Here is a 16186-nt window from a genome sequence, read left to right as displayed (position 1 = left end):
AGGAAGTTGCAGGAAAATAATTAAAAAAAAGATTAATTGAAACCAAATGTCCCTCCATCAAAGAATGTCACTGAGTCTGTAGCTGCCAGGGTGTTTGCTCTTCTCTTGGTCCACCTCTCTGTGTCATCCATTGACCGAGAAACTGCAGTTTGCACACACACACACACACACACACACAAAAACACAAAGACAAATTCTCCAATGTGTTGGATCAGTTAACGGGTGACTGAGGGTGAGCTGATTACGTCATGTCTCCGGCTCTTTGCGTTGGCCACTGTCAGTGTCTTCTTGTTTGGAGGCTAAACACAGCTGGATAAAATTTGACTATTTCTGCAATTGTCTCATATTAGGCTTTTGTTGTGGTCCTGTTACAAAGCCCTGTCTATAATCAGACACATTTGTCCCTAACACACATCCACACCTCTGAAAGAGAGCCTAAACAAACTGGATTGTTACTTTGACCTTCCAGTATATTTGTTTGTCACTCCCTCTCTGCCTCATGGAGATGTTACACTCATGTTTGTACTTGCACTTTTATACATCCATTTTCACCAGTAATAGAAGAAAAGAGATGAAAAGTTATGATTTAAATAAATACTCATGGTACTAAATTGAAATTATGAGATAGTACAACACTTTGATATCAATTTTTTTCTTCATGGTGGATAAAGACATACTAGTTCTGTGCCATTCCACTCCTTCAACGAAGCCTTCCTCTTTTCATACAGACAGGATAACTTATGAGCTCATGGGTGGCTCTGCTGTTATATGTCTCTGTCATCTGTCCACTCCAGGTTTTAGGGATTCGAGAGGGGAGGTCCCCCGCTTTCTTAAACCCACTCCATCATATTTCCTGTCACAGGGCTCATGCTGCAGTCTGACTCACACATCACTGACTGACTTTAATGGACCGCACTCCACAGAGATATATGTAGGGGAACAGGACTGTGAGCGTGCATGTGCGCCGTAATTGAATAAAACTCAAATATGACCGAGAGTGCCAGGAAAAGCAAAGCGCTCCCTGAGGGGTTATTTAGGTGGAAGGCAGATGTTTACAGATGAGCCACATCACACTTAACACCAGCGGCTAAATGCAGGGAGAGATTTCCTCCATACATTTACTCAGTGTTCTTCTGATGGGGGGAGGAAAGTAACAGTGCAAAAACTATTCCTTAGCTGTATTGTAAAATTGTCTGTAAGAACTTGTGTCGAGATGCCATGCACCTTCACATGATTTATAAGTTGTAGATGTTTTGAATAAGATGTGAAAGACTGAAAATGAGAATAAATTGCATGGTTATTGTTAGATATTGTGAGGAATGTTATTTTGCATTAATGGGCTTGGATTCTGCGGGAAAGCAGATTAACCATCATCACGCTGCAGATTTGTTCTAATCTGTCATTTACCCATCATACTGCTTCTTCTTATACCAATGTTAACATAATTTATTTCCACTTTTTAAATTAGTGTTGCAACTGCTTTCACTCACTCTTTTCCACACTTTCTATCTCTTAGAAACGCACTTTTTATATACATAAGCTATAAATGTACTTTTTATTTGAGTAGCCATCTGACAGAGTCCCTCATTCACTCACAAATAACATTTTGCATGTAAAAATATATGAATAGCTTTATGCAGGATGAACTAACAGATAAACTTCAGTTGAAGCTACAACATAAATCGGTGATATTTAGGTCTGTGCATTGGCAAGAATCTGGCGATACGATACGTATCATGATACAGATGTTACGATTCAATATATTGCGATACAGTAAGCGAGGCAATATATTGAGATTTTTTTTTTTTTACCTAATTTTAGGAAAACTTTCATAGTATAAAGAAAACACCGCCATATGCATAAAATCTGAGTTAAACAATGACTTTTTCATGCAATCAGATCAGTGATCTGCATTTGCATTGATCACAGTCCCTGCAACATCCAACATCAGAGTACTACTTTGAGAGGGCACATACACTGAGAGGACGCATCTCTTTGTAAATGAAATAAAGCTTTGACTGAGTTAATCTTTGCATTTAAACTATAAACTAAAAATCGATAGTTTTTGAGTTTGGATACAATATCACAATAATATTGCGATATTCGATATTTATATTTTCTTACACCCCTAGTGATATTTCACATATCTAAAAAAAAAGGGGCCATTCTGCATAATGACTATACATTTAGTGTTTCAGTACTGCTCATACATTTACTTACAATAAAATCATGATTATGTATTTTTTGCTAAACGATCTGAGTCATTCCTCCCTAAAAACAGGCTCATATTTCTACATAATGAAACAAACAGCACCAAGAACATCCGATTAAAGCCAGCGGTGCAGTTGTGTAATAATACCTGACAGCCAGATGAACACATGTGTTTGATATATTCATGCTGAACAATGCAACTTATTCATGCTGCAGACAGACAGACAGGACTGTTGTGATGTGAAGGCCTGTTTGATTAAAGCAGGACCTCTTTCAAACGTGATGCGGAGGAAATCACTCACTCAATCAATCAATAATAAACACCAGAGGGAGAGATCAAAATGTGCACATGTTCACATGTCTGGTGTTTACATCTGATCACTCACAGCAAAATAAATTAAATAATTTCCTTTTCAGACAAGTTTGTGCAAGGCCTATCAGATGAGTTCAACATGAAGAGCTGCACATTTAGATTGTTATTACTTCAAGTAACTGTTGTTCAGTGATTTCACACATGCTACTTATTATAATAGGCCTGTTATTTTATTAATAAAACGTCCTGCTTTGCCCCCAAACGATCTGATATTATTATCGTTGCTTTATTTAATTAGATGTGCAGAATTTTGTTAAAAATATGGAATAAATCATGTTTATTTTTGTGATTTGTTTCATTATTATTATTATTATTATTATTATTATTATTATTATTATTATTATTATTATAACTATTATTATTATAATTATTATTATTATTATCATTATTATTTTAACTCTAATGCTCTATATTTTCAGTTTCAAGTCTGTCTTAATTTTCGTAAAAACTAAAAATGCAACAAAATTTGTAAAACACTCAATCAAAATGTAAAAAAGGTTATGTTATAAATTATGTCTATGGTGATAATAAACCCTTTGATATTTAATTAAAATTGCACAGACTGTACATTTTAATCAATTTTTTATTCCAAACATATTTAATAACTGTATGAGATCAGTTATTAAAAAAAAACAAAATCTAAATATAGAGGCCTGTTTTAAGCTTGGATCATCGTTAAAATGTATTTTACATAATATACACTGTAAACAATTGCTGTTAATTTACAGCAGGATTTCAACAGTATTAACCTGTTATTGCTAAAAAAACAGTGCTTTACTGTTAATACAAAAGAAAACCTGTTAAATTACGCTCATAGGCCGTTTTTTAACTGAACTATAATGCATTCTTAAAAAACAGCACTTTACTGCTGATCAACCGTCTACAGTTTCATCAGTAACAGTTTCATGCAGTATTTTTTTAATTCTGGGACCTGATCTGCTCATGTGAGGCTTGTACATTGTACATGATTATAAAATCAGTGAATTAGCTTTATTGTTCTTCACTCACATGTTGTTATGATTTGCATTCTGTGCTTGTAGCCAGCTATAGATATACATTTTGTGAAAAGTGTCAACAAGTCTATTATAGCCTTTTTCCCAACAAGTGCCTTTAATTGTATTTAGTGTGACTATTCCTATGTCTGTAACCTGCTAAGTCTATTCATCTAGGCAAAAAATAATGTTTATTAAAATGTATGTAAAAAAAATACAACCTAAATAGTGCATTAAAACAAATCAGTAAGATAATGTAAAAGAAAGGTGAAAAACAGCTATATAATGTATCTTTAAACAGTAAATTAACTGTAAAATACTGTGAAATTAATAAAAAAAACAGTTCAAACTGTATTTTTCATTAACAGTACAAAGCTGTAAATTTCAGCGACAGTATAATAATGTTAATTTTACAGTAACATAAAGGCAACCCTGATGCCAGTTCTTTACTGTTATTTTACTGCGAAATTCTTAACAGTGTGGTGTTCAAGGATTTCACACATGCTACTACTTTTTTATGTATTATGATAGGCCTATTATTTTATTAATAAAACGTTCTGCTTTGCCCCCAAACGATTTGATATTATTATCGTTGTTTTATTTAATAAGATGTGCAGAAATGTATTAAAAATATGGAATGAATCATGTTTATTTTTGTGATTTGTTTCATTATTATTATTATTATTATTATTATTATAATAATAATAATAATAATCATTATTATTATTATTTTAACTCTAATGCTCTTCATTTTGCACAAATCTTTCGGTTAAGTCTGTCTTAATTTTTGTAAAAACAAAATTTGTAAAACAGTCAATCAAAATGTAAAAACGTTATGTTATAAATTATGTCTATGATGATAATAAACCCTGTGATATTTAATTAAAATTGCACAAACTGTAAATTCAATCACGTTTTATTCCAAACATATTTAATAACTGTACAATATCAGTTATTTCCAAAACAAATATCTAAATATGGAGGCCTGTTTTAAGCTTGGATCATCATCATTAAAATGTATTTTACATAATGTGTTTATTCTCAGGCTGAGGGGGAAGAAGAAGATTCCGTTCAAAGACAGACGGGGACATTAATTTAAATTAAATTAGACGAAACTTTTTATGATGCCACTGGGGAAATTGGACAGCTGAGAAACCGGATAGTTGGGTATCATCCCGTGCAGAGAGACAGGAGGCATGAAGGAGCAGTTTGGAGCCAGATGTGGCACAGCAGCGGCGCAGCGTCCAGGGTCCAGATGTTCAAAGGTCAGACACGAGGGGAAACTCTTGGAGAGGAGCGAGGAGAGCGCAGGTATGATGCTGCTCACAGGTGAGATGATGCTGGGACCAGTTGTGTGCGGATTTAATCGACTCCTTAAACCCAGGTCGTGGTATAAATCAGGACCCTGATGGAGACTCATCCTGTGCGCTCCGAGGAGAGGAAACACCAAGCTGCGCTCCTTCATCCTGGACTCCTTCAAATAGAAATGTTGTTGCCTCTTGAAGCGTTTCCTCCTCCGAAGAAAACTCCCGTTCTCAAACATCCCAGCAGACATGGGATCCAGGGTCCAATAATTCCCCTTGCCAGGATTCCCAGGCTCCCGGGGCATTTTCACAAAGCAGTCATTCAGAGACAAGTTGTGCCGGATTGAGTTTTGCCACGCAGGGAATTTGTCCCCATAATAAGCGAAGCGGCTGCTGATGAAGTCACAGATCTCGCTGAGGGTGAGTCTCTTCTTCGGGCTCTGCAGGATGGCCATGGTGATGAGAGCGATGTAGGAGTAGGGGGGCTTCACCGAGGAGCCTCTCCTGCCTGCTGGACCATCCTGGAGCCGGACTGCAAAATCTCCCTCAGGAGGGAAGGATGATGATAATGAGGCGTCTGGATTATTTCTCACTGAGAAACCTGTGATCTGCACATCTTCACTACTTCCCTCCACGTCAATGTCCGTCTCCTCCATGAGCTCTCTGTCCAGGGTCATGGTGGTCCCCAACAGGCGCTGATCTCGCCTGTCTGGGACAGAACAGGCTCAGACCCCCTTCTCCTCTTTCATTCACATATATGACTACATCTTAGACTGTTTAGCCTCCCACTCTAAACTCTCTCCTCCTCCTCCTCCTCCTCCTCCTCTTCCTCTTGAAAGCAGTCTGTCTTCATCAAAACAAGAGCAGATACAAATCTGAAACAAGGAGCCTAAAGTTTTAAACTATAAATCATACTTTGTAGTAAATTATACTGAATAACAGTGTACCACAGTGAGAAGATCAACATCTCAAAGTCGTTTTTTTACACCAATTTTAACGTGTTTTATTTTCTCTGATTCTCTCTGGATGGTGTTCTTGTTTTATTCTGGTAAAGTTTCAATCCAAACTCTAATTTATTATCCCCAGGGGGAAATTTGTCTTGCAGCCAAAACATAGAACACACACTTTTAAAGCTGCAGTAGGTAGAAATGGAGCAAATATGATTAAAAAAAGTTGTTTTTATAAAACGGTCACTATATCCTGACAGCATGCACCAAACAGGTGATCTGAAAAAAATCATATGCCTCTGTGTCCTCCGGTGCTCCTAATGGCATCTGAAACATTTCACAGACTGGAGGATATGAATATGAATCAATATTCTCTTACTGTGATGCCTATTTCTTGCCTGAAATGTTTTCATAAACATCTTGTAGTGTACTGTTTATCTATAAAATGAGATAGTTTGTGACCCGGCCGCCATGTTGAGATCAGTTGAGGAAATACCAAGCATCGCCCACCAGCCGGAGCAAACTTTCTAATTTTACAGCTAAACAGTGCAAGCCAACATAACACAGTGTCCATTAAGTGACAGCATAAATCCTGGAGTACATCATCACCTAATCAGTAGGAAATCACCACCATCAGTGACCAATTCTATATGGAAGGGGGAGATTATCATCTGACTCGTCCTGAACATTTAACAGTTTGATGGCAGGAGAGATAAAATAATTTCTCAGTCTGTTAGACGTGACCTTTTGTATTTCTGAGTCTCTAATTTTTTTACAACAAGGACTGAAAACAGACTTATCCAGCTGCATAAATGCCTAATTTACTACAATGAACGCTTTTTAAATGTGCAGGTCTATATCTGATCTTTTTTTTACATCTATATGTTTTATTGTATTGTGGTTTACTGGCTCAAACATTCATGAGGGTTTACTGTAACCACAGCAGGTGAGACTGATTTGGATTGAAATACGTTTAATGTAAAAAAATGAAGCGAGCACATTCATTCTACTGAGCTTGTTTCTATCTTTTATGTTCTTGGCTTACGCGGCGCTCATTTCCTTCGGCGTTGCTCATTGCTGGATGGTTTGGCACATGGTGACAGAGGCAACTCTGGCTGTTTCAAATAAGAGGAAGACGTAATGCGTTTTGAAATAATAGCTGCACTGTATCAATTCGTGAGGCCACCCACTTGGCGAACGGGTCCGCACTGCAGGGTGGGCTGAGGGAACTGTGGGAAGTCTCATTAATGGACAATTCTTCCCTGTACCTCTCGTTTAATGTGATATGCGCACCCCTCTTAAACTATTTTACTCTTTTATAATCACTGCATTTTTCATAGAGGATTTATATCAAGAGCAGGCTTTACCTATATACCTACAAAAAAAAAACGTAAACAAATTGGATGTTTCATACTAAATTTAATACAGACCAAAACCCATGCAACACACAAAAACATCTCACAGAAAACAGCAATGCTGAATTAATCAGTGAACCAATTAAACCGGCAACAACCCAAATGAACTACAAAATAATAAATAAAAAAAAAACACAATTAGAAACGACGACAAAGACAATAAATAACTTAATTTAACTCGTGCAACTAAACGTGCATCTTCTGAACTTAGCAGACAGTCTCGCTGTTAAGGTCAAGAGAGGTAAATTGTTTTGCAGTTAATAACAGTGAACACAGCAGAGCTCGGGTTGCAGTTTCTGCTCCTGTATACAGAAACTACTGCAGCCATCTGGCTCAGCTGGCCATTATACACAAGCAACACTGACACTATTTAGATGAAAAATGACAACAATTATGACTAAACTTCCCACTGAATGTGTCCACTCCTTATAGTAGCCCTTCAGGATCCCTTTAATGCGGCATTGATGCTAAAAACTGTCTGTGCTTCATAAATATATCCCTCCTTGTGTAGAGAGGTCACACATGCTACATACAGGTTGGCAGGTAGCACAAATAGGATCAGTTTGTTTTTTAGATGTCCTCCATTTTTAAGAGTTTTACAAGTTGTTTTTCTTTTTAGATTTTTTTTTTTAACCTGTTTGTTTTCCCCAGGTGTCTTCAGCACTGTGAGAGCAGTCAGAGCCAAAGGGAGTTAGTGCTGCTTCCTGATATACAACATTGTGAAACTAATTTTTAAATATTGAGTCGAGTAAGATGTAAGAAGCTGGTGCTGCTCTATGTTTGCATCCCCATCTGTAGTGAACCGTAGCGGACTAAGAACTACGGGAGCGTGGAGTGCAGTCTTGAACTGTTGTGCGCAAAAGCTTCGTCAGACATAAAAACCTTTGCTCAGTGTATGTTCGCTAGGTGGTGTGTTTCCGCTGAGCTGAGGTCAACCTGACAAAGTTTCCACACTTGAGGCAGCATGAGTTGGAGTTGCCCTCTTTCCTGGGGATATGCCAGCAGTTGACGCAGCGCACCCTGTACTTCTTATACCTGCAAAAATCAAGACAGAGGTGATTAAAACTCTTTTCTAAGTTGGTATTTATCTATGCAGGCTGTTCTCATACACCGTTCGTGTCTGGAAATGATTTAAAACCAGATTTTGCACATGCAAACCAAAGACAAATTTCTGCCTTTTGCATGCAAAAAGTAGACTAATTGTTGATAAGCAAAATAAACTGAAACATATGACAGGAAAAACAAACAATATCTGGATACAATTATATACAGTCAAATGCTAATTCTTTATATGTTATAGGTATTAGGATTTGGATAATATAATTTGTCAATAATAATTACGGACAATCAATGTTCATGGACTAATCATCATGAACCTCAGTGTTTCGGCCAATATGTAAAATCAAACTTCTATTTCTGAAAGTCTGTATAAAAGCTGAGACTAAATTCCATTAAATTGAAATGTGGCTTCAGGCTCCCATAGTGATCTAACAGATATGCCCTGTACGCAGCTTCATGTATGTGTTTTTAAAACATTCAACAGCCAGCAGTGTAAATATGAGTGACCTTATTCCACAGGCGTTACAAAGCGGGGTCCCGTCCTCTGCATCCCTCCACATCGGGGTCTTTCTGGTGCAGCATGATGCACACACTTTACCCTCTGGTGAAACAGATATTTAGTTTGTGTTACTTTCATTTTGACGTAAAAACTTTTTTTCAATCAATAGTTCCCGTCAAAATAAAGGAAGTGCCTGTGATGCAACCAAAGGTTTACTGGAAATGAACGCTACATTTCAGCGATGAGATTAAACTACTGTATGACCTGGAGGATTATTATCCATTTTTGGTGTCATTCTATGACTCAAAAAGATTTAGAAGTGACAAAAAATGCCTGACTTGCTGTTAATCACAAACATAAACAAACAAAGCTGTAAATCTGGGTGGTCTTGGCTGTTTGGTCTCTGAATGTTGGAGATACAAACTTGTTCATGTTCCTTTCTGACCAAAGGAGAAGCATATGCAAAATACCAATAGTGAAGGTTTGTTATTTCAAATGTGTTAGTGCTAATCACTGCGATGATTTGAAATTACTTGAATTTTGATACTGCTGCCAATACAGCAGAAAATACAGCGACTCAAAGCATCGGCTGTACAGCTGAAAGTAAAAACAACACGTTGAAATTTGTCTTTCGTTTCTTGGACTAAAGGGAACTAGTTGATACCCATTATGGCCTTGGGGTGTTTACACAATAGCTTCCCTAAATACTCATCAAATGTGCACCACCTGTCATGAGTGATGCTGTCAAGTCACATGTGTTGATGTGGTGGCATCCTCTAGTGGAGACAATGGACATTTCATGCTTCATACAGTACATCCTTTATTTCAGCTATAGAGTAATGCTTCTGATGCCTTCATTTTAAACAAATAACATGGCAGCATTTATATTTGAAGGTATGTCTGAAAGTATTATTATTATATAATTATTGAGTCTTATATATATTATGTAAAGTCTCTTCCTAGGGTTTTTCCTTCCATTTTTTCTGTGGAATTGTTTCTTATCTGAATCGAGGTTTGAGAGTCTCGCTGATGTTATACAGATTTAAAGCTTTCTGAGACAAACCTGTGATTTTGGACTCTATATTGTACATGAAATTGACTTGACTTAACATGATTCATATATTTTATTAATGAGTATAAGTTTAAAATGCAGGGGCTCCACATTGCTGTCTAGGGAGCCTGTAAAAATATCAACATAAACTGACATCAGTACAGCACAGGCACTCGAGTGTTACTCACTAGAAACACTGGTCGTCAGGTAACCCTCTTCATCCGAGCTGCTAGTTTTCAGGGATTTCTGGGACGTCCGTGTCCTCAGCCTCGGTTTCCTCACATTCTTGCGGAGCTCCTTGCTGCAGCAAACACCAATAATATGTGTGAACTTAACGTACTGTAAGTTTTCATTAACATCGTCTAAAACAAACATGCATGCAAACATGTAATGAATTTGTCGCTACCTGTATTTTGAAGTAATGAGGAGCCGACACTGTTCCCTGTTGTCGTCCAGCTCTGTGTCCATCCTGAATGTCACTCCCTGGAAGTCTGGGTCTTGGATATTAGCACTCCGGCTGGGATGAGGTTGTTTTCTAGGAGTCTTGGTTCTCCACTGCTGGGTAGATGGAGCAGCAATTTCCTCCTTTTGTACTGGTCTGGGTTCCGGTTTTGGTGTTGCAGAAGGTGAGGGGGTTGTTTCTCCTGTATAGCTTGAGGATTTCAGTTGTGCAACTGGAGGGCATTTTTCCTCAATGTGAGCATGTGTACATTCTGGTTTAGATGCTGTGATTTTGTCATTGTGTTTTGCGAGTGACTGACACTTCTCTGTAGTGCTAAATAAAAGTGATTGGGAAGTAGGCAGGACGCCGGAGCTTGGAAGGGGCAGCTGGGTGTCACATGGGGGCTCTGTAGTCAAAATGAGGTTCGCATTGTGGTCTAGTGTTAGTGCTGGCTTTGACAGAGCTACACTTGTATCTTCATTTGAATTAAAAGTCAGCTGAGCATTAAGGGATGCATAGGGGATGTGTGTTTGTGACGAAACATTTTCAGAGAAGGATGCATGCAAAATATCCTGTTGAGAAGAGAAACGATCCGTCTTACACTCCTGGTTCCACTCAAACTGTCTTTTAACACTGAACACTGAAACAGTGTCTGCTTTTTCAGCAGTCTGTGACTGAACACAACAGCCCACCTCGGAGTCTTTCACACAGCCCTGTGGTTTATAAGCTCCTCTGCTGCAGTCTCCTCTCATATCTTCCACAAAACTGACACAGGCTGGGATTTCTTGCCTCTCATAGACAAGAAGAGATGGTCTCAAAGTGCATTCAACACTCACACAGTCACCTCCGACTCCCTGATCTGTTACATCTGCTGTGGCAGTCGATGATTTTGTGGTAGATGATACTGAACTTGGGTCTGACTCCTCCACATCTCTCTGATGCAGGAGCCGCTCACACTGCAGATTGATCAGACTCAGGACTTTCCAGGGGCTTTTGCATTTAGGATGTGGCTCAACCAAAGTTGTGACCTTAGTACTGTGACTTTCCACCTTCACTTTTTTCATCTGATTATAAGGCGACATACGAGACAAACTGTGCTGGCAGGAACTATTAGAGATTTGAAACGGATGTGCATCCTCTTCCTCTTTTTTAACGATGAAAGGACCTTTCCTGGAAGTCTCATGTAGCCACGTTGAGGGTGAATTTGTGTCCAGGAAACTGTTGTGGATGGGGGACGCTAGTTTGGAAACTTCTTGGAAAAGGTAGAAGAGTGCCGAGTGGGAGGCATCGTGTTCAATTGTGCTCTGGTTTCCCTGGATGAAGGCAGCTTGTGTCCTTGGTCCTGAGCTCATGTTGAGGAAGTGTCTGTATCATAAAAACAAACAGCTTTTAGTTCAATTAGGAAATAATCAAATCAAAATCTTGCTACGCAAAATTGTTTATTTTCACACATTTTTCGAATCTTAGCTTTTTTTCTTGTAAAAATATTTTACAGTTTTACCTCTTCAGGCTGCTAAATGTCTTTCAAAATAAAACAGTCAGATGGAAAAAATACTCTTCAATTGAACTGCTCACAAGTCATAGACATGCACCCTGTGAGGAGAGGTGGACAGTAAATATTGCTTCATATTAAGATAAGATAAGATATTCCTTTATTAGTCCCGCAGTGGGGAAATTTGCAGTGTACAGCAGCAAAGGGGATAGTGACAAAAAACAAGATGCATCAGCTAACACAGTAAAAAAAGAGCTAAACAAAGTGTAACAAAATATGAACCATTTAAATAGAAGGAAGTATAAAAATAGGAGCAGTATATACAGTATTGACAATAAACAGACTATTAACAAAACTGAACAAGTGGAAAATGATATTGCACAGTGAGAGTGAATGAATGAATTAATTCATGAAATTCCACCTGAAAATATCAGGTTATTGTCAGTTTTTTTTCTGAGACGTCACAAGTTAAAAAGGTTGGGAACCTCTACATTTTAGAGACTGCATTTGATTTAAAACACAACATAACATTACACCATTTGAGCTATATTTATATTTTAGCTCCAACAATTGAGCTCTATCAGCTGCTGGTGTGTGTAAATACCACAGTGAGAGCAGATCAGCTACTGAAGGGCTAGTGTGTGTTTAACATTTTTGTTTCCAAACTGTGACAGTGACAGTGACAATGATGTTGAAAACATGAACTTTAGAATAGTTTTCTTATAATGTTTAGCCTCTTTTCTTTGGCTTTTGAATGTACTTGAATTGTGATGACTAATTGGCCTTTTATAATGCTCATTATAACAGTCTTTTACTCGTGGATTTTAAGTTGGTCTCTGTCTATAAATTGGACTTGACTTGACTTTAATTAGGCCCACATGATTAGCTTTATAGCGAACAGGAGCTAACGGAAACCAGCTAGTTGTTGTCATTTAAGGTCGAGCTGTCATTTTCCTTGAAAATAGATCTGACATGAAGCCGCCTGTATCAAGAAAGAGACGTCTTTTTTTATTTATTTTTTATCAAAATGTAACTTATTTAACTCACCGGAAGAACTGCAACAAAACGTGGAACTTTCACTGTAAAGTTTAACTGTGTTCCAGAACACGAATGTAGCTCTTCTAGTGTTCTAGAATGTCGCAGATTTTCGCGGTTTTCGCAGTTTGACTGTCGCGAGCGCAGACGCAGCTCGGATGGATATTGACACAATATGAACACAGAGAATCACTCAAAGTATGACTCTAAATGTATATCCTTCCACCGTTATTCTCTCATATCTACATCAGAAGGCATCACTATGACATCACTTAGGCCTACATGTTTTGGTCAGTTTAAGTCGTTTTTAGCAACTGATTAGATTTAATGTAGCCTCGTTAACTCATTCTGAAGCATTGATTGTTTACTTATAGTTTGTAGATCTACCAGAGCTCACTGCAGACAGTCACATATTCAGATCCATTAACTGTGATCGATCTTACAACTGGCCCTGTATGTACTAATCTTTAACATTTGGGACTGAAGAGAACAGTTCAGAATCAAATTCAAACAGTCCACCCAGTTAACTCGGGATCGCTGTGCACTATACTGCTGATGCTCACCTTAGATCTCCAAATCGATCATCAAATAAATGATGAAGTGTGCCAACTTACTGGGAACTCTGGAGCTGGTTGCCATGACTGTGGGCGGTGTTTTTTTGGACCAGGAGGAGTTACCCGGGTGTTTTTAGTTTGCTAAATTACACCTGCTGGGGAATAAAAGTGTTGCCCAACCCACAACCACTTCCAGTTTCACTTGGTAGCTGCTGCAAAGCACTTTTTTGCGACAACACAGATGCCTGTTTAGAGATATTTGCTGGGTAAAGGCGGAGATTTACAAACAATGGCCGCCTGCTAATAATGCAATGAACTAGCTTTGATTATTTATGTTTTCTTCATTTTTGTCCCCTTTGAGTCATTGTAGTAAATGTTGCTGGGTAATGAGGACAGTGTTCAGAAATAACTTTTTGAAATTGATTTTATTGCACAACTTTAAATATTTGTATTTTTCTAAGACATGATGTACACAATTGACTTACATTTGTGCGTAAGAACAAGTACAGTAGACTTAACAAGTAAATGATTGCAGTGGTAAACTCTTTCCATGGTAACATGAAGCCCACCAGCTTCAAAACAGACTCGTCTCCACCTCCATTCTGCTCTGGATCAAAGCACACCTGAATCAGATCAACTAATTAAGCCTCAGACTGCTTTAAAATGCATTTTCAATTTGACACTTATTCGCCTGAATATGTTTTGCAATGTGAATAAAATGTAAGTTTCAACAGTCTAAATTCAGATTTACTTTACTGTCAGGCAACTTTTGTCTTTCAAATACCCTTCACTATAATATATGACTTCTGTGTCTGGCTTCAGTACCATGCAGAAGAAAACTTTGTTGTAGTTTATGAATTTGGGCTGACTGTAGTCAGTGGGTACTTATTGATAAGCCATCACAACACTTACAAATGAACTTGGTACATAAAAATGAAAGTAAATGCTATGTCTTCAATATCTGACAAGTGAATCAAGAGTGACTGGCAGAAATGACAAAGAACATCATCTCGTGATACTTGTGCGTATATGAGCTGTAACGAGGAATGTTCCATTAAACAGTACAAAGATGAACTTTGTTCAAACTTGCTCTGCAATGTATAACACAAACATGAAATGTCTCATGAATTTTCTGGTGTTTTAACAAAGAATAAAAATTGTGAGGTTGAATGGCATCTTGATGCTTGCCTGAGAACACTCCACATAAATAAATACAACGTCAGTCAAACCATCACAGTTTTTTTTTTGGAAGTAACCATTAATTTCACCTTCAGTGAGACTCATATAGCGTCTGACTCTGCCTGACATCATCTGCAGGCCTGACCTGTCATTGGTTAACTGTGGAGTTTGTCAGTTGGCAACAAGTTGCTACGGACTTCTCATCATGGTCGCCCCCTCACTCAACCAGCACACGTGGTGTCTAGCTCGCAGCGCCACCCTCTCATTTTTCTCCGACTCTCATCATCTGCTCCTCTTCTCAGTGAGGTTTGGGCACATGGCCGTCCACGTAGAAGTTCCTGGTGGCTTGGGGCAGGGTGAGCTCCATGCCTTCCATCTCTAGAGTGAGAATGATCTGGCATCCCAGCCGGGAGTTCTCCTGAAGCGCGGGTGCCATGTCCAGCATGTCATCCTCCCTAGAGCGCCAAGATATCTGTCAACATTTACAGTCATCTCCCTTTCACCTCATCGCACACATTTGTTGAAATTCAAATGTTGTGGTTAAGGAAGACATCATTTGTAGCAGACCTACCTCTCCAAGGGTTCTGGCAGGTTGTCAAAATAGGGAGCATTCACGTAGACCTGACATGTTGAGCAGGCCAGTGACGCCTCACAGGCTCCTAAATGAAAGAGAAACACAATTAATGAGCACGAATATTTTGAAATATTTAAGAAACAGTTTTAAATATGTAAATGCTCACCTTCTAGTTCAATGCCATGCTTCTGAGCCAGATACATGGCATTATCTCCCACTTTGGCCCTAACTGGGATCCTCTCGCCAGACCGTTTTATATACACCACATTCACCCTAAACAAGCAGAGTTAAAAACAATTTAGCCTTATTAACACTCATACATTTGAACTTACCTGGCAAGGTTCTGAAAAAGTTTCATTCACCATTCTGCCCTTTTTAATGCTTACAAAATAAAGGCAGTAGAGGAACAACATGTTCAGTTAAGGGCTTGACATTTTTTTGTCACTGACAAAAATATTTCTGACACACAAGAAATAAATCCCACAAAAAACTTCTTATCTAACTGTTTACTTTGGCTCCACACAGTTAATACTACTTCTTGAGAAGCTTTAATTCAAGAGCACATCCCTTTTTCCAGTAACTACATTGAAATTCTATCCAATTTGAAAATTGCAGTAGGCCATATTGCGATTTCGATACAATTTAAATTAGTTGTGCAGCCCTAGTTTGCCAGAAAAACATTTAGTATGTCCCAGTACATAGTATATATCAAATGCAGTATGCCAAAAATACCAAGATGTCCCACTACATCTGGTCATATTTTGCATTATGCAAGCCAGCATGCTTTTCTGATTATTCTGACCCACAATCCTCTGCACAGAGGATATATGAGGGTCAAAGTTCAAGGTGCAATGTTATGACAAAGTAGTATGTCCCAATTGCATGCATAATGCATGCAACAGTGCGTATTTTGTAAGGGAAGCTGCAATACTAAAAGTAAAAAGAAAAAGTATGCAATTTGGAACGCAGGCCTAGTGTTGTTATTTTAAATGTCAGGCAAAACAAAACAGTTTCCTGCTCAAAGCATGCTGTAAAGGGAGGTTTATACCGGTGCTTCTG

At 38.2% G+C, this 16186-nt stretch overlaps 3 protein-coding genes across 5 annotated transcripts in view; all 3 read right to left on the bottom strand.

The window, feature by feature from the left end:
• Nucleotides 1-4476: 4476 nt before the first annotated feature.
• LOC141764803 (forkhead box protein D1-like) lies at nt 4477-6280 on the bottom strand. The gene has a single exon (XM_074630373.1). The coding sequence runs from the start codon at nt 5555-5557 to the stop codon at nt 4682-4684; it is 876 nt and encodes a 291-aa protein (XP_074486474.1). The 5' UTR covers nt 5558-6280; the 3' UTR covers nt 4477-4681.
• Nucleotides 6281-7226: 946 nt separating this feature from the next.
• zglp1 (zinc finger GATA like protein 1) lies at nt 7227-13646 on the bottom strand. 3 transcript variants are annotated; one of them, XM_074630369.1, is made up of 5 exons: nt 12833-13646; nt 10258-11658; nt 10040-10152; nt 8809-8902; nt 7227-8277 (listed from the first exon to the last, which is right to left on the bottom strand). In XM_074630369.1, exons 2-5 carry the CDS (start codon nt 11643-11645, stop codon nt 8145-8147), a joined length of 1728 nt encoding a protein of 575 aa, XP_074486470.1. In that variant the 5' UTR covers nt 11646-11658; nt 12833-13646; the 3' UTR covers nt 7227-8144. The 3 variants fall into 3 exon arrangements, with proteins under 3 accessions (XP_074486470.1, XP_074486469.1, XP_074486471.1); XM_074630368.1 differs by having other exon boundaries at nt 13384-13646; XM_074630370.1 differs by having other exon boundaries at nt 13435-13646.
• A 134-nt stretch (nt 13647-13780) lies between these two features.
• fdx2 (ferredoxin 2) overlaps nt 13781-16186 on the bottom strand; it is a 4036-nt gene continuing 1630 nt past the window's right edge. Inside the window, exons 3-5 of the mRNA XM_074630374.1 lie at nt 15294-15400; nt 15125-15212; nt 13781-15008 (exon numbers count right to left, since the gene is read on the bottom strand). Of these exons, the coding sequence (XP_074486475.1) occupies nt 14852-15008; nt 15125-15212; nt 15294-15400 (352 nt within the window). The 3' untranslated portion in view covers nt 13781-14851. The remainder of the gene's footprint in view (nt 15009-15124; nt 15213-15293; nt 15401-16186) is intronic.

The sequence above is a fragment of the Sebastes fasciatus genome, chromosome 3 (genome assembly GCF_043250625.1).
Source record: "Sebastes fasciatus isolate fSebFas1 chromosome 3, fSebFas1.pri, whole genome shotgun sequence".
NCBI classification, from domain to species: domain Eukaryota; kingdom Metazoa; phylum Chordata; class Actinopteri; order Perciformes; family Sebastidae; genus Sebastes; species Sebastes fasciatus.
This window is presented reverse-complemented; position numbering and strand designations above follow the sequence as displayed.